Source organism: Colletes latitarsis, chromosome 7 (assembly GCF_051014445.1).
Source record: "Colletes latitarsis isolate SP2378_abdomen chromosome 7, iyColLati1, whole genome shotgun sequence".
In the NCBI taxonomy this organism is placed as follows: domain Eukaryota; kingdom Metazoa; phylum Arthropoda; class Insecta; order Hymenoptera; family Colletidae; genus Colletes; species Colletes latitarsis.
Genome location: NC_135140.1, coordinates 8,016,003 through 8,042,257, shown reverse-complemented (window position 1 = coordinate 8,042,257; position 26,255 = coordinate 8,016,003). Strand labels below are relative to the sequence as shown.

Sequence of the window (26,255 nt, the reverse complement as noted above, 5' to 3'; positions counted from 1 at the left end):
ACGCTGCTGACACGTAATCGTGGCACACACTCGAGTACAGTAACGATTCTTAAAATGAACCCACGTTCACACATACGTGATTCGTAAGTTGAATATTTCTATTCTTTTAAACTGAAGGGATTGAAGCCAGTAAAACGTAAAAGACAACATTTAAAAAACAATACAGTGTGATGATTCTTAAGATGAACCCCGGACGTGATTCGTAAGTTGAACATTTCTATTCTTCCCAACTGGAGCGTTCCTCCTTGGAGCCAGTAAAACGTGAAAGATGACATTTAAAAAACAATACAGTGTGATGATTCTTAAGATAAACCCCGGACGTGATTCGTAAGTTGAACATTGCTATTCTTCCCAACTGGAGGGTTCCTCCTTGAAGCCAGTAAAACGTGAAAGATGACGTTTAAAAAATGATACAGTGATAATTCTTAAAACGAACCCCAGACGTGATTCATAAGTTGAATATTTCTATTCTTCCCATCTAGAGGGATCTCTTTTGGAGCCAATACAGCGTGAAAGACAACAAAAAATAATAAGAGCTGAGGTACTGGGCGAAAATATATATAATATACCATTTAAAAAATGGAAGGTTACCTTCATTTCTCGAAAAATAATGTAAATATGCAAAATATATACACAAATGTATACACTGTCCTACTGATCGTATGAAATTGTGAAACATTTTTCTTCTTCATTTTTTTTCTAATTAGAATAATTTTCGAGAAAATTGCGATGTTAAGGTTTCTTTGAATCCTTAACATCCTTGAATATTGATTTGAATTACAGCGAGTCGTAAGTTTGGAAAGTAGAAGCTTCAAGCTTTAAAATGATTTTTTTTTTTATCAATATCAGATAAATTTTTAAAAAGATATAAATTGACCATATTTTAAAATAGTTTTGTCCAACTTTTCAGATCACATACTTCATTGTGCGTTGGCTATTTTTCATTACTTTCTCCCGTTTCAACGAAATTGCAGCCGAAACTCAATTTCCGGTCAAATTGACCGCGTTCTTGATTAATAAAGGAATTCGAAACGATATGAGAACTCTGGATAGTATGGGCACTTTTGTTAAAATGCTTTGAATAATACGATAAAATTGGTTTTTAAAATTTTTTTCCAATAAACCCATATATTATCAGTCTATTGGAGCTCGTAAACAGTTTTTCAAAATAAAACAGATGAGGATAAGCTTCTTGTAAGCAATTTTATCTTTGCAATTCTAGTAAATTTTTATTTTTATAAAGTTTCTAGTACACAGAGAAGAGTTGCGAATCTAAGTTTAATTTTAACGTAATCGAAACAAAGATAATTGTTAAACGAGTTCTGTAATGTTTCCAAATATTTAAAAATTTCGATTGTGCGAAATATAGAGAATTTTGAAATGACTAGTTACATGAAATAATTTATTTAAAAATATATGGTTCCGGTGAATCTATGACTGGTACCAAAATTGTACAAGAATGTCGATTAATACAATTTTAACAGCACTTTAAAACTAGTTTATCTATTTTTTGTTTTATGTTTTGCATAAAAAAGAAAGTAGTATAAACCATTAGATTTTGATAATTTTAAATTTGACTCGAATTGGTCAATGAGAACTCGGGATATTATAACAATTATTTGGAAAAATGTGGTTTCATCGCACAAAAATACTTACAATCGCGTCAATTTAACAAATACAGCAATATCCATCAGTAGAAATATTTTCGAATACTTTTAGGAAATGAAATTTTAAACAATCGACTTTTTTAAGGTTCCAGTGTATTGTATTATGTTACCATCTTCTAACTAGTTACAACCAGTCGATGCTTACGAGCACTCAACACAAGTAGAAATAACGAGCAATGGACAGACGCGTTAAAGAAGTTACACTCAATCGAGTGCGTACTCAATGAATTTTCAACGTCAGTTATCTCGAAAGCAAAGGCCTCCATGAGAAGACTTTATTTTACATTTTCGATTAATTTTCTCATGTAGAATGACCACATTGCCGCTCGTAATAACAGTTACCCGACATTTTCTATAAATAAGACGTTTTCATTCCACTTACTTATTTTTTTATTTTCAAGAATAAAACTTAATCACGCGCGTACAACCACAAATTCTCTTATCGTTTGGTGATATAGAAAATGGTAATTGTTGGCTCCCACAAAGTTCGTGAAGCCGATTATTTAGCACATAGAGAAGAAAACACTTATTTGCAAATATAACAATTTATTAACAATTCGAATATATAAACATAAAACGAGTTAACAGAAAATGTTGCATTCTGAGCTCGTTCTGTTCGATCGTTGTTTAAATACAAAAATTCTATTATGGAAGGTGTCTTGTGAGGCAGTAAGATAGTAAAGTTGCAAATTCCTTAAATTTAAGTAAGTCCAGTACATTCTGTGCTATTAAGTAATTTGAAGGGTCATAAACCCTCGTACTATTAATATTTGAAATGAATAAAGAACGCGTCCTAGTACTTATTAATAAAGTCCAAACGGTAACCGAGCTCGCTAAATTATTATTTTTCCCCATCATCGAACGCAAGAAACGCATTCTAAATCCACAAAGTTCTCCCTTAAAGTTCCAATGGAAGGTTGCTCACGTTCTTCCGTTAGTATCTGAGATCTGGTTACACATTCTAATCCCGTGGCGCCGGATTCTGTTTGCTCGTTCTATTATTGCCGGTGTTGACACTGCTGATTGACCCTAGAACACTCGCGCTGTGTCAGGTTCAAACACAAGGCGTTCGTTTCCTGCATTCGCTATCGTCTGGTCGCGCCTTAAACATTAATTCCGAGCAGACGCCACTGTTTAACCGTGCGAACAGTTACCGAAAATTGCGAGAAACTCGCGCCCCGTGCGTTAATAAATAATTATCTCCGAGAGATAACGCGACTAAAGGTACTGTTTTCGGCGTAAATAACGCCCGGTCTCCGGAGAGTTAAAATTGCGTGTCTGGGAAGTCGTCGTTCGGATTCTCGAATTAATTCCAGTTAAGGCTTTCTGGCTTTCTAGCTTGAACCTTGTTTTAATTAACTTTACCATCGTCTGTAAAACTCGTCGAGATATTCATATACACTCCGCGGGGCGGTTTCATAGCGGGGGTAATGGCGGAAAGCAAAGTTCGACATCGATTCGACCGTGTGCTCGGAGACGAATTCCTTGAAAGTTACGGTCTGACAGGGAACTGATGGGCTCCTCGTTGTTAAAATAGACCTGTTACGTCGCGAAAGTCTGAAACAGCGTAAGGAAGTTGGCACCAGCGAATTGTAGGATATATTCGCTTGTTTGGACACGTCTCGGCGTTCAGACACTGTCGACGACGCGAAACCAGTCAGGATACGACGTCGGTTTGTAATTAACACGCGCCAGCCGGGTGCCAAACTCGTCTCTTTCCTTAATAGACTCCGCCGTTGTGCTCCATTAGCGAACCGTCAAGCTCTGGTTCTGTATAAAAACATAGATTTAAAGTGGTTAAAATGTAATTAAAATCAGTATCGAATTGGACTTATTAACCCCTTGACGTATACTATTTCGTTTTGTTTAAATTTGATGGTGCAAAGTACGGCCACGGAAAAGAATAGATTTGTTTTACGAATACCTCGTGAATGTCAAAATGTGTTGATGTTAAGTTTCAAAATTATATTATAATGATGTGCAAAATAATTCAATATAAACTGGATTGTAATCATAGATTGATAGATCAGTTATTCTAAAACAAGATGAGCAATGAAATGTTAAATTTTAATCGAATAAAATATAATGATTATTCGTGTGACGCAATTTTTCAATAGTTCACATGTTACAGTAATAAAGCAAACGTAGTTGATTTCATTTAAAGCTGATTTCTCTTAAATGTCAAGATAAAGAAGTCCATTAAATTGGAAAGCATGATTAAACTTGTGTAAAAAATTGTAGTCTTTTCCAGACAATTTTTTATTTGTGACAGTTAAAAGTCACTAATTTCCCCGCGAATTGGGAAGTTTGTTAAAAAGTTATTCGACGCTAAAGTCCGAGTGCACGAGGGTTGAATAAAATTACCATCGTCGTGGTTTGCGACGTCCAGTTTTACCAAACGAGTGTGTTAATACGAAAGGACCTTAAATACCTTTCGAATAAACGACACACCCGTTGAAATTTATCGCGTCGTTATTTATGCTCGTCCGTGGCGAACGTCTGAATTCTTATTTCCGTGAAACCTGTCCGCCGCGAGCGAAAACGAACGTTCGCCGGTCGTTTTATAGGTCATCGTGACCGGTAGTGATTTCGTACAATGGGACACCGAGCTGGATTAATTGCTCGATGGCGGTATCGCCGCTGTCAATTATATAACATCGAGCAACCATAACTGGGTCTCCACGGTCATGCAGAGCGTAACACGCGCGCCTTTTAACGCGAAGCTGACGGATAATTCAGTTTTCGTGCGGGTAACTTGTCCATCAGCATTTTGGTTACTCTCGCCGAGCGTAACAGAATCACCGACGAGTCAGAAGCACAACAGACCCTGTTCTGACTTCCGCGCTAATTGTCTGACTACGCACTGGTATAATTCACTGCTCTCGACGCGGTTCATAGCCGCGGAGACTTCTCTTAACTCGCGAGCAGCTAAACTAAATATAATACTAAATATAATACTGGATCATGACACTTCTGTTTCCTTATACATACTGTACTTAAGAGAGTTTTCTAGCGTTGAGCGCATTTTTTTTTTAGGTTTTCTTTGCGAATAAACTACAAGACCTTTTGCAGTCAAATTTACGAGGTTTATTTATACATATTTCAGTGATGTATACAAATTTTTTAGGCGAGAAAAAGAAGAGAATTATTTCAAACATTTTTGAAATAATAAAAATCAATTTTTCGTGGAAAGGATTGACTTTTAGATCCATATATTAACTGGACACTTTTTACTCCTCTCACTGTCCGCTATAAGTTCTTAAATTCTTGAAACACTTATTTTCAACACCGTGTACTTGATATCGAACAGTATAAAAATTCCTTTTGATCGGCTAATTTCAAGTAAGTCCCGACCCTCTGTTCAGCCTTTCATTACGGAAATATCAAAGGACGCCATCTTGATGAAAATCGAGAAAAACCGGTGCACTCGAAGCTCACGGCGAACACGCCGGTGCTTTTCAGCTTCCCTTGTCGGTACTTTAACCACCTACGTGTCGGCTCTCTGTGCCGCTGACACCCGCTAATTATAATTTGTCTCGTGAGTTTTATGCAGTACGCTAGGCAAGCAGACGGGAAAAGGGGCTAAGATGTGCCTCTGCCTCCTCTCGACTCCATTCGAGCAACATCACACGACGCGCTCTTTCTTTTTTCCGCCTCCTACGCTTTGCTCGTTGCAAGCATAGGCAGTTTCCACCGTCCTTCTCCTTTATTCTACGATTCTACGGGTTTTTCATCTCGCCTCTTGACACCCGGAAACGCGAGTAGCGGCCGAGCTCTAATCGCCGTAACGACAGTGGTTTACGCTTGGAAAAAAAGGAGGAAATCGAGGCCATCCGAACTTCCCCCTTTCGAAAACTTATTCATTTGTTTTCCTTTTTCTTGGTGCTAACCATCCGCGTTGTTTTCCCCCTCTCGAGAACTTCGTTTTCCTCTCCGTTTCTTGGTCTTCGTTTTTACTTCGCCCCTGTTTTCGGGATAATTGATTTCATTGGCGGCTGCTCTTTCGGCAACAAACACGATCGGAAAGTTAAGCAGCGAGCCTGTTATGGGAAAACATTGTTAACGAACTGTTAAACAAATTATTTTTCTGAGAAGTTGTACGCAGATTGAATTATCTAATATGGTAACTGGGGGTTGAAAACAGTTATGGTATCTTGAAGCAGTTGTAAGAATCGAAATGTTTTATATGTAAATATTAACAGTTTTACGAATTCAATAAAAACTGAGAACCGTTTATTAAAATTCTCGAAGTGTTGGTCATTGGAGATTTTGACACCATGTGTAAATATCTTACAATGTCCAAAAGTAGAAATTCAAGTATGAATAAATAACATACGTGATGACGTTAAGTTTTGGCGACGATTGCTGTTATAATACGGTTAAGGATCTTTCTGTAATAATACGTAGCTCGGTAAATCCTCGCTAATCCGGACACAGTTAATACGGATGCTACGCATCAGTCATGTCACACTGACGCATAGGATTTAGGAAGGCAGATGAATCACTGTCTGCACCACTGGAGATACAGACAGGTATGAAGCATATGTTGTTGGCAAAGTCTTGTTTGTTGTTTACTGTCATTACTAAATCTTATTACATATGTTATTTAAATTGCCAGGTTACAGGTCTTCTAAACTTTATTTAATTTAAGATTTTCTTTTTCTTCGGATGTTTAATCGAAGGTATTACATTTTTAACAGGTGACTATAGGTAAAACGATTATAATTATCCTTTAACCTTTAACGGGATAATATACTTTTATAACACAAACGTATAGAAGAGTTAAAAAGACTCGTCATTTGAAATCGTACTAAAACAGTTGAGACTAAAAATTTTTAAATATTTAAAATTTTTGTAATTCATAGTTTATTATTTTCTCAATTCTGCAATAGTAAAAAATATAATAATAATAATGATAATCATTTTCAATATCATCATTTCCATCCGAATCAGCACCGAATTTCCTCTTTACTTAATTCTTTATTTTGTTTTGAAGTCATTGGGCTAAAAAAAACTATAATTATAAAACAAGGTGCTTCCTCAAATTCCCAGAAAAATTTTATCCTGAAAATGTTATACTATGAAATTATATACAAGAGTCTTTTAGACTCTAGTATACGTTTGTGTTATTTTTAATTTATATTATTTTTGTCTTTAAAAGTTGCAAAAAGAATAATTCTGTTAAACTATTTTTTTCGTTTTTTTTTTCGTTTTCTTAATATTAAAAAAGAACTGTACCAATTACTAGTACGATTATACTAACAACCAATTAAGGCTTATCAAAATTTTTAAATCGATTAAAACGCGAAATCAAAACGTTTTCTATCTCGAAACGAAGATAAATAGCCTTCCGCCATTTCATAATAAACAACTCGTCTAACGATATATGGTTTTAAAGGGATTTCTGTAGAGGACAATGCACATATATCCTGGAATTATAGGAATCCCGGAATAACACATCAAGTCGAGAGACATTTCAATTCTGTTGGTTGAAAGCGGCGGAATTCCGACACTCGTGGAATGAGGGAAAAAATTCGTCGGTCCGTGAGATGAAAGCAGCGATAAACAGACACACGTCAGCGCAATTTTTTCTCCTTTTATCATTTTTTTTCTTTTTTCTTTTTTTTTAGAATCCTCTTGCCGATCTCGTGTTTGTCGCGCGCGGAAAGTCACGTAGGTAAAAGACTCGTATCAGAGAGCGAAGCAGATTGCGGATAAAGAGGAACGAACGATAGAGAAAAAACCGCGCGACAGCGCAGCCCGCTCGACGAAATGCGGAAAATCTGCTTTGCAAATTTCCTCGTGCGCCCTGTGCCACTGTCGCCGGCGTTTCAAAGCGTCTCAACGCCTCGATGAATTTACGGAATATCGATATTATTCTGAAATGCATCTAGAATTCCCCGTTTCCATGCGACGAGTCATAACTTTCTTCCGACATCGCGACGCTCGTTAATTATTTTATCACCGAAGTGCACCCTCCGTCCTACCAGCGATCGTATCGCGAAAGATCGCGTCAATCGTTTTCTCTCAAAGGCCACCCACGCCCCGGAATCATAATTTCAAGAGAAAATCGATTAAACAAATCTGGCGTCTTTCTTCTCTCGCGCGAAGACGCGAACAGTATTTCAAGAAGCGAATTTATAGTCAGAAATGAAAAGATATTATTACGCGGATATATAGCTAAGGTCGAGGTGTACGAGTAGACCTCACACCTTATGGTCTTTCGTGATCTCATCTGAGTCGACAAAAAATTGACTGAAGTATAGTGGGTGTAAAAAGTATTCGTACAGTGACTAATTACAACTAAAATGCTGAATAATGATGTTTATTAAGCTATATTTTTTAAACGAACATGTTACATGTATTCTCCAAAGTCTGTAGAGCAATAATATCAAATAAACAAAGGATATTGTTTATGTAAATATCAAGAAAAATGAACAAAATGACAGAAATGAACGCATAATAAGTATTCGTACAGTTCTGTTGCCATTATCAAGTGTACAAGTAATTTAAACATTTGTATTAAAAACAACAAATAATTGTGAAATTAATATTTATAATTAGTATTTAGTAGGGTTTCCCTTTGATTTTATTACACAATAAAGTTTGAATCATAGATATAATAAACTGTAATTGTATGAATACTTATTACACCCCCTGTATGTCATTGAACAAGGTTCCTTTGAAAAAGTGTTCAACTGACTCCTGCACTCGCCAACAGAGGGATACACTCAACCTGTGCCTCTCTCACAAGTACTCGATCGATCCCCCATTCCTATAATACGTACAGACTCCTCGACTAGTCATACAGGACTTGTTAGGGCTGCCTTATTAATGGTCCCCTCTCCTTTTACTATCTCGCTTATTTCATCCTACACTAACAACTATGATTACGCAACGTAACAGCAAACAGACGGTCGCATCGAACCTAATCAAGAGATGCGCGTGATCGATCGATACATTACGATTTACAACACTTTCGTCCGCTACCCGTTGTCATGACGTCACGTGTCATCATTTAGAAAGAAGCCAAGGAGAACTGCATTTCTGTCCGGGCATAACTGCATTTACTAGTCCCCGAAGGACGCGCAATCGAAGGAAGTCCCCTGCGCGAGTCGTCCGTGAATCTCAGGATCCTTTCGAGGATGACGCGTCGGCTCGATTTTATCCCGCGGCGCATTCAAATTTGTCTGGATAGGAATTTTTACGCCCCACGATGTGAAAGAAATGCGTAAATCGAAGGTCTGCGTCTTACGACGATGCAATACGACGCGACGAATCTATAATAAATTCTGCTTCTTTCACCACCCTCTCGATTTATAAATCCTTCGATCATCGAACGTCGTTTCGTCGACCTCGTTCCATGTAACTTTAAAGCTGTAGAATTATTGAAAAGTATGTCTCTGCATTGAATTTAAGTCTATCATACCTACTAGGATATACTCAATAGCAGTCTTAATATTTAATAGCAACCGAAAATAATTTTTCCAAAATGATTTGAAATTTTTCTTTTTCGCCAAAAAATTTGTCCACCCTCCTGAATTTGTTTCTCGACAGTGCGTAGAATTTCGGGGATATGTGTATTTACCAAAAATGGTTGTATTTGACCCCAGAACCTAGAAATAATTTTTTTAGAACGATTCGAAATTTTTTTTTTTCGTTGAGAAATTTAGGCAGCTACCCCCTGTCGATTTTTCTTAAAAATTCCTTTTTCATTTTTAGTCATTTTGTTTGACGCCCTGCAGAAAAGTTGTCTAATACTTTTTTGTAGGTACCCATGAGCTCTACTTTAGAAAAAAGTTTCATTGAAATATATTCACAATTGTAGGAGTTATAGCTGTTTGAAAATTGGACCATTTTTATGGGGTTTTTCTCATTTTGCGGGATCAAGGACCAACTTTTCGAATATTTTTGCAAATTGTACATATTCTCCACCAAAATACGCGTAGTTTGCTTTTTTAAACATTAAAATCGCCCAATCCGTTCAGGAATTATGATGTTTTAAATATTTGCATGAAATTTTGGGCAAACATTTCCGGCCAGAAATTATATTTACGGTGAGGAATTTTTTTCTCGAAAGTGCGTAGGAATTCGGGGGTATGTCTAATGACCAAAAAGGATTGTAATTGACCCTTCCAACTAAAAATAATTTTTTTAGAACGATTTGAAATTTTTTAATAAGTTCATTTTGGCCTCTAGAATCTCCCATTAAAATTTTTCCCAGCGATAGCCAAACATCCTGTATAAACAATTTATGTAAACTTGATTGTTCAAGCCACTATGGGATGCAAATATTGATAAATAAATTATAAAAAAAAAACAAAAAGATATAGTATTTAAATGAACACGTGGTATATTATAAAAAGAAATGATTAAATTTTCTAACTTTGGCACTTGCATTATTTTCTACAAATACAACTGAATTGTCCAAAAATATGTCGATATTTTGAACGTTGGTCGTATGTATTTCCTTTTGTAATAAATATATTTTATTATCAAATGCGTAAAATTGAAATGTGTTTCGTTCATAACGGAGAAACGCTGGCATATTACGACAACAGCTATCAGGAATATCTAGTTTACTAAAAGCCTCGTCTCTACAGTCGTCGTGGGTCTTCGCGACGAAGTTTGCCAAAACCCGGAATACGGCGAGTCGTTACGAAATTTGCTAAAACTACCGCAATCACGAACTCAGGCCTCCATAAAGTTCGTCGAAACTTTCACTGTTGCTGTGGTCTCTGCGAGATTTGCCAAAAAGCCGCGCGCCGTTGGAAAATTTCAACAAAATCCGCCCTCTCCGTCGCGATAACTCCGACGATAGACCGACATCCGACCAAAACGAATGGTTCTTGTTCTTAAATGTTGCCAGCTTGATTCAGAACTCTGGATTTGATTACAAAAAATTTTACTCGTTACTTCGTGGAATTGTCTGGAAGAAACAAATTCGAGATCAGAATATTTCTTACAAAGAAGTTTTATAAAATATATTTTTAAAATAATGCTATATGACTTAATAAGTTCAATGTCACGTTGAATGACACTGTCAAAAGGCAATCCCACTGGATACTAAAATAGTAAACAAAATTTTGTTTATGTATTAAAATTTATAGTTCTTATTTCAAAGTTAAAAGTGTATGAATATACTTGTATTAATTTCTATGTTTTTGGTAATATTTTTATAAAAGATACAAATATCTGAAATAGAATTATACAAACTATTTGTTGAAATTATTCGCTATACCGATACTTTCTAAACTCACTGTAAATAAAAATTAAAGTTTATTAACATTATTAAATTTACGTGCACAAATTATGATTTGTAGAAAAATATTTAGAATTAAGTTATTAATTGTTAGACCACCCCAAGAGTTTCAATCATCTACGCCGCGTTTATTGAAAACAAGATAACAGTAAAAAACAATTACTTAAAAACTGTATAAAAAATGTAAATGTGTGGCTAAAATATAGTTAAATAAACTACAAAAAAGAATCACAACGTTAGATAAAAATTCATGAAAATTGCTAAATTTCGCAACTTCCACAGAAGAATGATCTCTTAACCCTCAGTTTTCTGTTTTACTATACACAAAAATATTGTTATCTCAGTTATCTCATGGTAATCTAAAAGATACTATATATTTTTTTTTATTATTAAACAATTTTTACAATTTTTAAATTGGATCATTTTTCTGAACTCTGAGACGGTTTTACTATACGTTAACAGTTTCGGGAGAAAACTAATATAAATATATAAATTGAAATATGTTGTTATGGAAAGGAAAACAAACATATTAATATATATTTATATTTCATTATAGTTTTTCCCATAATTGCATTCGATCTTAAATAAATGAGGACGTCTCGGGCAGAAAAAGACCCAAGGATCGCCTGAGGGTTAAAAAATGAGTGCTGATATTGCAAGATGGTGAGTTATAACGGTCTTACTATGAAGTGCGTAAGGATGGCGTCCCCGGGGCAGTTCTTCATAGAGTCTACCGGGAAGAAAGACCCAACAATAAACTTCCTTATAGCCATTACACGTCAGAGACAAGTGGATCTCCCAAACCCGTTCCTTTACGACTCGGAATAGCGAAGAGAGGGCTAGTTATTTCGAGTTCAATGATCCCTCGATAATGGTGCGCCATACGATAGTCGTACGTGATCTTTGGATCAAGGAGGTTATGGATTTCGTTCACTGATTCACTTTGAAATGCATAAATATTATAAAATCAACTATTATTGTACACGTTAAAATCGTTTCTACCAAAGTTATTCTTAGATCATTTAGTACTTACCCCGGTTAAGTAGAGTTACGACGATCTCTCATTTTTACGAGACTTGCATTCTCCTCGTAAGTCGAAATCGTCTAAAAATTGTATTGTACAATTACAAAGTTACAGGTTTATTTATATAGACGTATGTACATTGAAATCAACCAAAGGAACTTAACATAAAATAATAGTATGTTACATAAAAACGACATTATCTTTAATCAACTGTATTTAGAAGAAACGTTTATTTTGGTTGCAGAAGGTGGACCCCGAACTGATATTCACGAAACAAGAACGAATTGGTAGGGGTAGTTTCGGCGAGGTGTTCAAAGGCATCGACAATAGGACCCAGCAAGTTGTTGCCATCAAGATCATCGATCTCGAAGAGGCGGAGGATGAGATTGAAGATATACAGCAGGAAATCATGGTGCTGTCCCAGTGCGACAGCCCATACGTCACCAAGTATTATGGGTCCTATCTCAAGGTAAGACGTTTATTCTTGTTCAACGTGTTCGTCCGAAATCACCATAAATTTTACGTTCGCGTAAAGCTTCTTCTTCTTCTTGAGGGTATTACGTCCCATCGACTACAGGGTCATTAGCGACGGATTTCTGTACGTTGTTAATTATATTCTATCGAAGATGTTTATATCCTTCAGGTACTTAAAGGTGTTTTCTCTTCCTTTTTGATCCGTTAGAGCTGCGTCAGGTTTTGTGTCGTACTTATTGTGGACGAAATTTCTATAAGAACACTGTGATGTTTAATAAGAATTTAAATAACTTTGATGATGCAGTAAAAGGAATGCTAGGAAATAATTAAGGTGTAATAGAAACTGTAAAGTAATATACACATCTGGAAAAAATAGTTTATTTTTGTCGTAAACAAGATGTTGCAATTTAACACACGGAAATATAGCGAAATTTGGATAAGAACAGTCTTTTAAATTTGCCTTAGAGAAATGCATTGAAAAATTAGTAACTGGTACTACCGCCCTTGTTCCTAATTATATCAAATATTCTGTTTTTCATACTACTAATTAGTTTCCGTAATACTGTGTTTTGAATTTTATTTCTTTCGTATCTTATTGCAGTCTCTAGCTCTTTAACGTTATTAATCGCAATAAGGTTATTCAGCTTTTTGGATCAAGTATTCTTGAGTGACTTTAGCGTATCCTGTTCTTAGTCAGAAAGCTATAACTTTTTCTTTTCTGTTAAAATTGTGTTGGAGGAGGGTTAACTGGTAAAAATCTTTTACGAGGTCGTCCATTTTTGTTCTTTTGATTGTCCATATATTATACCATTGTTCTTATACAATTTTCCCTGTGTTGTTTACGAGGTGAAGCTTGCAATCCAGAGAAATATCGATAAGTGGTTGGGAACGCGTTACGATCGAACCGAGTACCACAGATTGTATACGCAGGGCGCTTTGGGTAATCGTAGCCCGTCGTATGCGTGTTCGCGGGTAAATAAATCATCGTGGTTGAATTCATGCGTGCCAGCGTGAAGTGCTGCACGCAGAATTGCAGATTGCAGTCGGCGAAAAAACCACAGAGCCACGCCTTTCTGTCGCCGTTACGAACCGATGGATTTCCACAATATTTTCAACGGTTTTACGCGAACGAGACCGGTTTGGTCCATTATTAGGAACACTCGGCCAATACGCCCCCATCATTTTTCATACGCGAATAATAGGAAGGGCTTAACGGTCGGTTAACCGTCGCTTCCGGCTCGACAGTGTCGCGCAGACGCTTCCGCTTCCTGCGGTCGGTCGAGTGTGCTCGTTCGAAAGTAAAATAAAATCGCGTTCGGTGGCAGGATTTTAATATTTCGGTATAAAACTTTGTCCGTACGTTGAATTCGACCCTCCGTCTTCTATTCTGGATAAAAACGATCCGGTTCTGAATCGATTATATGAAAAATTAATCTTTCTAAATCCATTCTTGCGTGTCAGATTCTGACACCGATTGGACTTTTTAGTCGAGAATCAATCTTTGACTCGTCCAGTGGATTTTATTTCCACTGAAGCTTCTTCTTTGTTCGTTAGATATTTCTGAAAAACTCATAAAATATGCATTATTGATGCCCTCTTTAAGTTGCACTCTGCCAATTATAGAGAATTTCAATTTCAAGATTTATTTTTAAAAACAGGAATTATTATGGTTGACAATCACGGCTGAGTATTATTGAACCATTTCCCAGATTTATTATTTGTATAATCGCTGTCGTTGAATAAATGATTCGTTCACTACTTAATTTCTGATTACTTTTTTGATTCACACATGCCTTCGATCCTTCGATTTTCTGAAACTTCTCACCAAAGATGACTCTGAATCTGACTGTTATTAATAAATTATAAATGTATAAATACTGAAAAATATTTTTTCATTTTACTAAGGAATAACTTGCGTTCCACAAAATGTGTGACGTGTTAGTTTTAATAAATACTATAAATCCAGGTGTGACATCGGTTTGTCGCGAAGCGGAGGAGATTCCTAGGGGGTCATAGAGGTCAGTTAACAAATAGCGAAAGAAAAAGTAATGACAGAGAATAATAGCGTGAAAGAAAAGTGAAGAAGTTCGTTGAAGGAATTTTAGATGAACGGTATCGACGAAGTCGCGCCGGTGGAGAGGTTGTTGGATCGCGTTGCCTCGGGTTTGCATAGGCCTTTGTCCTCCGGAGGAACCTGGTGAACCATGACAAGTTGCGTTCTGCGGGATTCTCGACACGCTTTCGACGTTGGCCGGGACGAGACGCGTTTTAAGCCTGTTCGTTTTGTTGCATTGTTCAGCAGCCAGTGCTATTTGCGAGCTCATAAAGCGGTCAGATGCGTGCAAGTTCAGCGTGAAACCTCGACTGTTTAGCACCATCAACCACGTGTGTTGTCGTTCGAAGGGACTAGCCTTAGAAAAATTAGGGGATGATAGGACTGGCTGTCTTTGGCAACAGGAAAATCTTTTTAAATCGAAAATATGCTGTTCCGTGTAAAATATTTTCAAAATAATATTTACTGTCGTTCGTTAATTTAATTCCAATCCTGCTATCATGTGACGTTGGACCACATACCAAGTTTGACTTTATATATTTACTAACTTAATAATACAAGGAATTGCTAATTTATACAGGGTGTTCGGCCACCCCAGGGAAAAATTTTAATGGGAGATTCTAGAGGCCAGAATAAGGTGAAAATCAACGATACTAATTTGTTGATTGAGACTTCATTAAAAAGTTAGAAACATTTCCGGCCACACAGTTTTTTCGTTTAGGAATTTTTTTCTTGAAAGTGCATAGGAATTCGGGGGTAGGTGTATTTACCAAAAATGATTGTAATTGACCCCTGCAACTGAAAATAATTTTTTTAGAATGATTTGCAATTTTTTCAATTTGTCGAAAAATTTCACACCTACTCGAATTTTTTTCTCGAAAGTGCGAAGGATTTCGGGGGTAGGTGTATTAACCAAAAATGATTGTAATTGACCCCCGTAACTGAAAATAATTTTTTTAGAACGATTTGAAATTTTTTTTTTTTGCCGAGAAATTTAGGCACCTACCCCCTGTCGATTTTTCTTAAAAATTCGTTTTTCATTTTTAGTAATTTTGTTTGACGCCCTACAGAAAAGTTGTCTAATACTTTTTTGTAGGTACCCATGAGTACTAGTTGAGAAAAAAGTTTCATTGAAATATATTCACTATTTCAGGAGTTACGGTCGTTTGAAAATTGGACCATTTTCATGTGGTTTTTCTCATTTTGCGGAGTCACGGAATAACTTTTCGAATATTTTTGCGATTTCTACATATTCTCCGCCAAAATACGCGTAGTTTGCTTTTTTAAACATCAAAATCGTCCAATCCGTTCAGGAGTTATGATGTTTTAAAGATTTGCATGAAATTTCGGGGTAACATTTCTGGTCAGAAATTATATTTTCGATAAGGAATTTTTTTCTCGAAAGTGCGTAGGAATTCGAGGGTATGTCTATTCACCAAAAATGTTTGTAATTGAGCCCTGCAACTAAAAATAATTTTTTTAGAATGATTTAAAATTTTTTAATTTTGTCGAAAAATTTCACACCTACTCGAATTTTTTTCTCGAAAGTGGATAGGATTTCAGGGGTATGTCTATTCACCAAAAATGACTATAATTGACCCTCGCAACCAGTAATAATTTTTCCGTGAATGATTTGAAATTTTTTAATTTAATTTTTTAATAACTCTTTAGCGAAGCCTCAATCAACAAATCGATATTCTTGATTTTCGCCTCTAGAATCTTTCATTAAAATTTTTCCCAGATGTGGTCGAACACCCTGCATACTATTTACAGACCTTATAGATACTCAAATTTGTAATTACTGAAATTCTTTCAATGGGACCAATTCTATATTATTATTCAGGGTTCAAATTATCATTCTTATGAAAAATGATTCAACCCTCAAGGTGACGTGAACCTTTCACTTTGAAATTAAGGGATTAATAGCAGAAATGTTTACTATTTTAAAAAGGCGATTTTTGAGTTAATTTTGTGAAAAAATGTCTGGATTTAATTACACGATCAATCAATCTGTTGAAAATTCACGTAAAATGTGAAATCATTAAGTTAGATCCCGTGTATCATTTTTTCCTATTTAAAGTGAAAGTTAATGAAAAGGATTTTTCTTCTAAATTACATTTTAAACTCTGTAAAAGATACTCTATCATCTTATTATCGAATCATAGAAATACCACTTTTATTCGAAAAAGAAAATATCAATAATCTTTATACTTTCCTCCATTCGAATCAGTAAAAATCCAACTAAAACTATAATTCAATATTTTCTTATATAGTTTTCTGTATTTGTTATTTATTATTTTCCCACTTCTGTTGTTTGCTATAGTTTTATGAAATGGTATTGCAACTCGTATTAGTAGTTTCGTTGCTTAAATCAATTCAATTTGCACACTGTGCAAACGACGTTGGAAGATCGACGTTTGGTGGAAAATTAGCTACGAGAATAGCCGCCGTTTTAGGATTTCATTGTCGAGATTACAATTCGTTACCGCGACCGTATTCCGATCGAACCGCGGACAGCCGGATGGGTAACTAACGATCGCTAATGACCGTTTCGCGCGGTCATTAAGGGAAGTTCTCGGCGGAGCTTAATATCAGGCGCCGCTTCATTTCATAGGTAATCATCTTAATTTTCCGCTTCCCGGGTCCAGAAACGAAGGGAGCACCGACGCTGCTCTCTAATCCGTTTTCCCGTTCCACGAGCCTCCCATGAGGGAGAATCGCCGAGCTTGTTTCTACCCTTGTCTTGCAATTAACGCTGGCACCGTTCTCCCCCTGATCGCGGACAGCGACGATCGTTTTGCTTCTCCGTTACGCCGTGCATCATTTTTGTTTGCAATTTTAATAGGATTTGCAAACCACAGTCGGGGGTCCATGATTCAGACGTTTCTTATTTTCTAAATTAACACTAGAACTACCAAAGCAGTCAAAATGATCCATTAGTAATTTCTAATAAAACTTGTAAAAAATTTATTCGACTAAATCTTTCAAAATTTAAAATAAAATTAAATAAACACTTATTTCCAGTGCATTATATATTTTACAAATAAATGCACTATAATTGTTGATAATTCTAGTGTTAAATATTTATAATCTATCGGTATGGAAACCAGAAGCTTGCAGTAAGAAGGAAAACTGAACGCACATATACGTATAATTTTAATTTAAGTAACATTTTATTCGGTACTCGAATACAAAATAAAAATAAAACAAATAGTGGTATAGAAGGACGTAGCCAAATGGGGCTCCATTTGCCCCCACCTAGCTATTTTAAATTCAGTTTTCTTTGAGAATAAATGACTCAAAGAAAAAGTATTAGAATAATGTGTCGATTATTGTATATTATATTAAAAAATAAGTAATTACTGTCTACACTCTTGATGATGTATACAACCTTCTGGTTTTAAAAAAAAAGAACATTAGTTCAAGGAATCTTTTGGATGATAAATACGAATGCCAACTAGATCACGGTCGCGATGACATTGAAAAGAAAGAGTACCTCGTTGAAAGAAAAAGACTTCAAAGTTGTATTACTATTGAAGTTACGCAAGACGAAACAAAGATGTGAAAGGAAGAGCCCCTTGAACTCTTGCAGTTTATTCAAAAGTATAATCTTGGGGACTCGGTACGAAATATTGTAATATTACTGCGTATTTTTCTCACAATTGCTAGCTGCGAAATAAATTTTTCTACGCTGAAACTGCTAAAGAATTACCCAAGATATATTATAAGTGCTTTGCAGGAATAGACTTCGAATGTGCTTCAGTTTTAATCACCGATGGCTCCTTTCTAGTCGATAGAAATCACGTATGTTCATTTATCTTGGAACGATCGACATTCGCGGATTAATACGATATTACATTTTGGCGATCGTTCAATGTGGCTAATTTTAGACTATTCGTCTCTTTTTGTTTCAATTGGATTGGCTCGGGGAAAATGATCGGTTTCAGTCACTCGAAATTGAAGAATTTAATGGAGTAGAATCCCTCTATCTGAAATAGTCGGTTGAAGAACTCATCAGAGAAACGAAAGATAGGGGTTGAAATTTTTATCCAGCGATTCGATCGATCGACACGGAGCTCGAGACTGAAAGCATTGCAGGATATTGTTCGTGGGCTGTGGAATTTAACGCGTGGACTGCCACATTGTATATTGAAGAGCTGGGAAAAATACCCCTAGATAGAACTCAGGTTTAGTGGTTAGGATTTTTAAGAAAGCTTACTTGGCCTATTGATCAGGATTTTTACTACAAACGACCACCGTTACATTCATCTAAGTAAGATATGTGTCTACGAAAAAATTAATTTTGCAAAGCGAGGTACTTTGTATTAACCTGCCTCATAGCAGGTAAGTTACTATCACTTTAATTATTAAAACAAATATTCAGTAATTGCTACAGGACGCACATAAATCAAAAAAATATAACAATATTAATAAATTCATTAAAAACACTTTTAATTAGAATGAATCATTAATGAGTTGTATAATTATGTGAAATAGGAAGACAAGTATTTTATCGATTACTTTCTTCGCTTTTATAATGAGAGGAGATGTGATCGATTGCAAAATGGCGATTTACCTGTGACACTTTTACATTTATATTAATTATAAAAGAATTATGGTGACGTGGTGTTAAAAGAAATATTGATTGCGTCACAGTTTTTTGAGATTTTTCCTTCAAAGTTCCACCATTTTATAATAAATAATTATTTAGCTACTGTCTTATAGTTTGAGAAAATTGTATGATTTCTTGTTTCATAATTTGCAGTGAAAAATTACACGTCTGCCCGTTTCTAACAAATTTTTGGAGGCCTCCCATGCTGATTCCTATCATAGCTATAGTAATTAATATTTTTATAGGAAATTTTTACAAAAAGTAGTTCAAGAAATGTACTTTCGAAAACGTTAAACATTTATCAGAAAAAGTTTTATAGTTACGCACAAAAAATTTTTGAAAATTGCCTTTATTTTCAGTCCTCACAATGGTTCCCCCCCTTAAGGAGGTTTTCTAATGTTAAGTCCGTTTTTTTAGGCTTTCTTGGGAAATTTTTTGCGAATAAACTGTAAGACCTTTTGCAGACAAATTTACAAGGTTTATTTATACATATTTTAGTGACGTATACAAATTTTTTAGGCGAGAAAAAGTTAAAATTTGTGGCACTGCATTGTCTCAAACATAGTCGCTTTTAAAAAAGATCGTCTCACGGCGTTCATGATTTCCGGTCATTCTGTTTGTTCGAAATAAAATAACGTGAAAGATTCTTAATTAGTACGAGTTTGAGCAGGTACTAGAACAAAAGAAAAAAGCATTAGGCACAACAAATTTTTGAAAATTGCCTTTATTTTCAACCGTCACAGTGGTTTCCTCCCTTAATCCCTTGGATCGATTTGTTCAGCGAGGTATCCGAAGAAGATGTCTTCAATATACATATATTTTTCTGGAATCGTAGCGTGCCACGGCAATAACGGCATTATAAACCGATCCGTTCGTGTGCGTTGCGTACGATTATATCCCACGGCACGCGGCCATTGTGCCGCCATTAATCACAGCCGCGCGCACAAAAGGATCTTCCATCCTCCGCAATTCCATTCTCGATACCTATTCTCCGCCGATGCCACGGAAAAAGCTGCGAGAGGGCGAAGAAAAAGCATCTGGGGGCCTCTTCCGGAGATTTCCTCACGCTCGCCTACGGAGATCTCATTTTCTATCGTCTTTTTTTACGTCCATCCATCTAAGAATCCCTCCTTTCCCTCGTCCTTTTCGCTTCCCTCCTTTACTGCGTCTCCGCGCTAACAATGCAGCATTCCAACAACGCATCCGCGTTAATCGTTGGCCCACGGGAGAATATTAACTTGAGGTGGGCGAAGTTGATTTCGGATCGGGCAAATTGTATCCTCGAATAACGAATAAAAATGCTCGATTCGATCGTACAACTTTTTTACTTATCAGTGGTCCGACTCGTTTGTTATTTTGCAAAAAGTTTCTGTTTCTCGCGGTAGTCTTTTAACACGATTTTCTATTCAAACGTTTTCTTTCAATAGATATTATACGTTTTCTGTTTAAACAGTATGAACGTAACTACGGAACTCTTCGATTAATGATAAACAAAACGCATACGGGGTAACTTTTAGTTGATGTTACATTAATCATTTTCATTTCATTTCATAAAATAGAAGAATTTTAAAATGCTTTGTAAGAACTTGCACCTGTAACAACTCACCCTACTCTCCCCTATAGGGAACGTACCACTGTGTTTAGTCAAGTGTTGCGGAGTGTACACACGGAAGTTTATCGGAGGCTTACCAGAGGATGTGTCTAACCGTCTTTTTCGCGAGGATAGTCGACGAACCTGCGGGCAAACTTTCAGCAGACCTCGTGCATGCGCCATTTTAACACTAAGCCTACGACGATGAATCAAATGACCGTGTTTAAAATTTCCTCGTCCATAACTGGTCACATAATCGACAGGAATTGCTGAAATTTCTTTGGATGCATAGTGTCACAATAAATATGAAACTAAACATAGAAGACAGCATAAATTAAAATAGTTGTTACGTTTATAGGATAGGGGATGAAAAACCCTTTAAAATGAGTGTTCATTCAACTCGATAGCATAATTAGTTCCGGTGATATAACGATTTTTGTTTCAAGTAAATCGCATGGTTAGTTCCATGGTTAAATCTCTACAAAAATATTGAATAATTTTACTCTAAATGTGCATAATTAATACTTCAATTTCATACAGAAAATTTATGAAACGCCCTTGAAAACAAATTTTGTCGATACTGTAATTAATTCTGGAAAAAATAATTATTTACAAAAAAATGCTGACTAGTAATTATGCAAATATTCTAGATACAAATTTAAATTCATTTTCAATTAAATAGATAATTTATAATCCGGTTTTATCGCACAGCAGTCGTATGATCAACAGGAAGTGCTAAAACTACTTTGGGTATGTAGCGTCAATGTAAATGTGAAAATAAACATAGAAGATAGCAAAAATTATAATAGCTGGTATAGTCATTGGATAGAGGATGAAATGCTCTTTAAAATGAGCGTTCGTGCGAGTCGATAGCTTTATTAGTTCCGGAGATATAGCGATTTTAGTTTCGCGTCGATGCGGTGGCTAGTTTCGGAGATAGGGTTTGTTTACGTTTTTGTTGCGCTCGCGCGAGTTCATTCATCCCCGCGCGCGTAGATAGTAAACAGTGCGTAGTAAATTCTTGGAAATACTACGCCGGACTAGGTCGCGGCAGTCACGTACGCGGGGTAGGTCAGCACCACGCACGTGCGACAAGGAGGTCCGACTCCGCTAGACGAAGACAGAGATAGTCGAATTAAAAAAATTACCTTTTACATAAATTACGATATCTCGAAAACGGAAAGTCGGATCGACAAAATCCAAAGACCATTTTAAAGGGGAGGCTTTGCCGCTTCTAACAATGCCTCAATAATTAATAAAACACTAATAGTTTCGGAACTGCACGCGTCTAAACTTTTAGTATTTTTAATACGCGTTAATAACCTTTTCTGAGGCGGAGAGCGGAATTTAAAAAATTACCTTTTACATAAATTACGATATCTCGAAAACGGAAAGTCGGATCGACAAAATCCAAAGACCATTTTAAAGGGGAGGCTTTGCCGCTTCTAACAATGCCTCAATAATTAATAAAACACTAATAGTTTCGGAACTGCACGCGTCTAAACTTTTAGTATTTTTAATACGCGTTAATAGCCTTTTCTGAGGCGGAGAGCGGAATTTAAAAAATTACCTTTTACATAAATTACGATATCTCGAAAACGGAAAGTCGGATCGACAAAATCCAAAGACCATTTTAAAGGGGAAGCTTTGCCGCTTCTAACAGTGGCTTAATTATGGGAAAAACACTAGTAATTTCGGAACTGCACTCATGTAAAGTTTGACAATAAGAAAGAAACATTAAGAAAGGAAATGAAAAAATTCGTAAACTAATGTAGATAGCAGAACAGAATAGAATTTCACAGGTCTGGTCATTAAATGTTCACATATAAGAATTAACCTGATTTTCTCGAAAACGTTAAAAATAAAGTTTAAAAATGAGAAAAAAGAAATGTATGAAGATATTGGACTCACTAAAAAGATACGAGATGATTAAAAATGAATATGTTAAAAAGCGTAATATTATTAACAAATCAAGTTTCCTACTTTAAACTTGAGTTACAATACGAAAATCATGCAAATCGTAAAGAAAACAACACATTTTGGATTCTGAATGATTTTAAAACCTGTAGTATAAACAAACGTTGAACATTTTTCTCCATTTCACTCGCTCAGATAACAGTCGACAATTTCCAAGTACCTCCCTCGATAACATTCGCGTATATAACGTTCGGCAGCGAACATTAGGGAGGGATTACTGTACCTACACGAATGTCTGCGCGTCTGATGTCATCGCGTGACGGGTGAATCCGCACCTCCCCAGAGTAGCTTCTTCGCTTCTTCTCTGCATGATCTTCCTGCCTCCGGGGACTGTTATTAAGTTGATCAGCTCGGTCAACAACAGTTATCGGCCTATTGAGACACTCCTTCGTGGTTCTCTCGGCTACCGGCGCTTTACTTTACTCTCGTCGTTGCTTTTTACGGGATCCGCTGACGCGCGAGTTTGCAGATCTTCGCGTCACGACGCACGATTAATAAACGACGACGCTGTCGGATCGGAAAAAATCTCAGGTTAACCCTTAGGCTACGTGCATACTATCTACTTTTTGACGACGGTTTAATCCGTCGACTACGAGTTTACTCGTACCTGACGATTTCTCACTGGATTACAAGCGTTTCGAAGGATACAAATCAGCATTCTTCAGAGAACTAAATATTTATTCATGAAAAAATAGAATAAATATCAAGTCTAAAATACAATTGTTGATAGAATTCTACCATTAATTTCAAGGATCCTTTTCAAAAAAAGCTGATACGTTTGTAAAACGAAAATGTTAAATTGTTCGCTAACATTTTGGTAAAATCCATGATATACAATACGTGTCACATTTCCCTTATAATTGCAGAGTTAATTCTTTCTTATTTTATTTTATTATTAATTTGTTTTCTTATTTTAATGTCCTGAAGCTCAACCGAGTTTCACAGTTCATATTTTTGTTATAACTTCTTAACAAAGCATTTATAGATTTTTTCTTATATAACATTTTAGTCTTAGTTTTACTTTTAGAACGTACTGCTGAAGTGTGTACGGAAAAATACAGAACATCCTGTATAATAAACTAAAATAGATAATAAATGAATATGTCAAAAAGTTGTTCCTTCAAATCAATTTGTGTGCATTAACCATGCTGTGCCAATACTTACGTCCAGTACTGTGTTAGTTACATTTTACAATTTCCATCGCATCACAGTATTAATTTCTTTTTACTCTACGTTCGCCAATAGCTTATCTTTAGCGATCAGGGGGACAAGACGGTGGCCTAACGACAAGTGGAGCATATTTGTCCAGAAAGGATTCTTAATTTCTCCCGGGTGAGGCGAGCGCGCGCGTTGATCGCGAACCTTAGTTTCGTTCTCTTCCCGTCCGCAATCGTGGCCAAGAATTTTTCTCCCTCGACGCGAAGCCGTGACGAAAGCGAGCGTCGTTTCGCGTCTGGTTTCGAAATCGCAAATGAGAATGCCTCGGGTATGTACTTTGCTCAGGCGCACGAGAAAAGCGCGTCGGAGACACGTTTCGACGTAGGTAGGTCGAGGCGAGCAATAACAGTCATCGTACTTCGGCGACACTCCTTAACGTTTCTCAATCCGGATGCATCGTGGATGATGAGGGGCGTTTCGTCGTGATTCTCTTCTCGTTGCCTTCCCGGTCGCTTTTCTTTTTTTCTATTTCTCCCTTTCTCTCAACCTCCCCGGAGACGGATTATTATTGTTCCCGGGTCTGGGCGTGTGTTGGTCCAGTCCGTGAATGCTGTTCGACGTTATTCTCCTCTTTCCCGAGCGTCATTATTTAATGCCTTCCCCTCTCCCCCCACCGTTCCTTTTTCCGCGAGTAATTACAAGCGTTCGAATTGACAATCGAGCATTCTTCGAGTCTCTCCGCGCTCCTCGGCCATCGGGACGTAATTGTTCCGTCCCGGCCTGTTTTACATTCGAAATAATTAATTTCGCTGGTCAGTGAAGTTCGCTTTCTTTCATTTGTTTTCTATTTTTTTTTTTTTTTTTTTTTTTTTTTTTTTTTTTTTAAATCGACACGATTCCGAACTGAAATAGCGGAACATCGTCCAGGCATCGAGGGTCCTGAGGCCATCCTGTTGGCGCCTTCGCTGCCCATTACGTTCGTTTCATTGTTTATCGAACAAAAGAAGATTCTCCAATCGCGCGTACTTGCGGCCCGTTCAGACTCGAACGAGCATCTCGGGTTTTATAAACGAAAGAATCTAATTGAATGCTTATTACGTGATGTACCGATGCTGAATGGCCTAGCGATTATGATCGGCTCGTCGTTGCCATTTTAACACGTTGTGTTCTCGATATTGTTTCAAATTATAATACAAGTAAAAATAATTCAATGGGGTACTTGTTATTTTGTAGTATTTTTTAATCCTTAACGGTCTAGAAGTATTTTAAGTTTTCTGACCACTGGGTCCAAGCTATTTTCCATACGAAGAGGAATTGTGTACCAAGTATAAAATAAAAGATACTTATTTCTTTAGTGAAAATTCATTAATATATTTTCACAGTAATAAGATAGTGAATTCATTATAATAAACATTTTAGGGTTAAAGGGGTCTTCTAGTGTGAAGCGCGTTTATTCAAACTTTCTTGGGAAATTTTTTGCGAATAAACTATAAGACCTTTTGCAATAAAATTTACAAGGTTTATTTATACATATTTCAGTGACGTTTTAAAATATTTTCGGCGAAAACAAGTTAATATTGCTGGCACTGCAAACTCTCAAACATAGTCGCTTTTATAAAAAAGATCGTCTCACGGTGTCCATAATTCCAGCCATTCTATTTGTTTGATATGAAAAAACCGTGAAAGATTCTTAATTAGTATGAGTTTTGCTCTAGTCGGTGGCAAAAGAAAAGAAAAAAGTCGATAGTTTAAAAAATAAACGCTCTGAAGTTAGATTAACAACTTTTTCATGTTTTTAAAACGTTTCTATAACAAAAAGAATGCAAAAATTCAAACTAAGTATAAAAGATAATATCTTTCAGTATAAATAATTAACTAAATAATTTACTGTCTTAAAGTGGTCATAAAGCCAATTAAAATAACAAGATTAAAACTCTTTGAAAAAAAGAACAAATTTACATCCGGTAAATATGTTTTAATATCAGAAAAATACAATATCATTAATGTCAAACTTATTAATCTTAATAATATTTCCAACTTTTATATTAATTCTGTTTATCTTGATCTTTGACACCTTTTTTTAATGTTTCAAATTCAAAAATACATAGTTGTGTTTATAGAAATCTAAAATTATCCGATCAAAATAGTCGCATTTTTGTTTTCTAGTCTTTTTAGGGATTTCTGAAAACTTCTGAGGATTAAAGAGGATTACTTTATGCAACGCGATCAAGCCGTTGCTATTATTAATCGACCAATTTCCTAATGGCTCCGATCTAAGAATAGATTCGCGGCTGCCCGACGCCCCAAACAGCGATGAATTTCTTTTTTGCAATATCACGCGCCACGTCTTCCTCATTTCATCGCGATTATCTCTAATCGACGATCCGTTGAAATTGTTCGCTTTCGCTCTCGTCCGAGCACCCCGTCTGTTGTCGAC

At 36.1% G+C, this 26,255-nt stretch overlaps 2 protein-coding genes across 4 annotated transcripts in view; both read left to right on the top strand.

The window, feature by feature from the left end:
* The window catches only part of LOC143344036 (uncharacterized), a 257,432-nt gene that overhangs the window by 102,415 nt on the left and 128,762 nt on the right, over positions 1-26,255 (top strand). The window lies entirely within an intron of this gene.
* Positions 1-26,255, top strand: part of Gckiii (Germinal centre kinase III) — a 196,434-nt gene that overhangs the window by 146,208 nt on the left and 23,971 nt on the right. For all 3 annotated transcript variants that reach the window (XM_076769609.1, XM_076769608.1, XM_076769607.1), the window contains one exon: positions 12,198-12,422. In XM_076769609.1, coding sequence (XP_076625724.1) covers positions 12,198-12,422 — 225 coding nt within the window. The remainder of the gene's footprint in view (positions 1-12,197; positions 12,423-26,255) is intronic.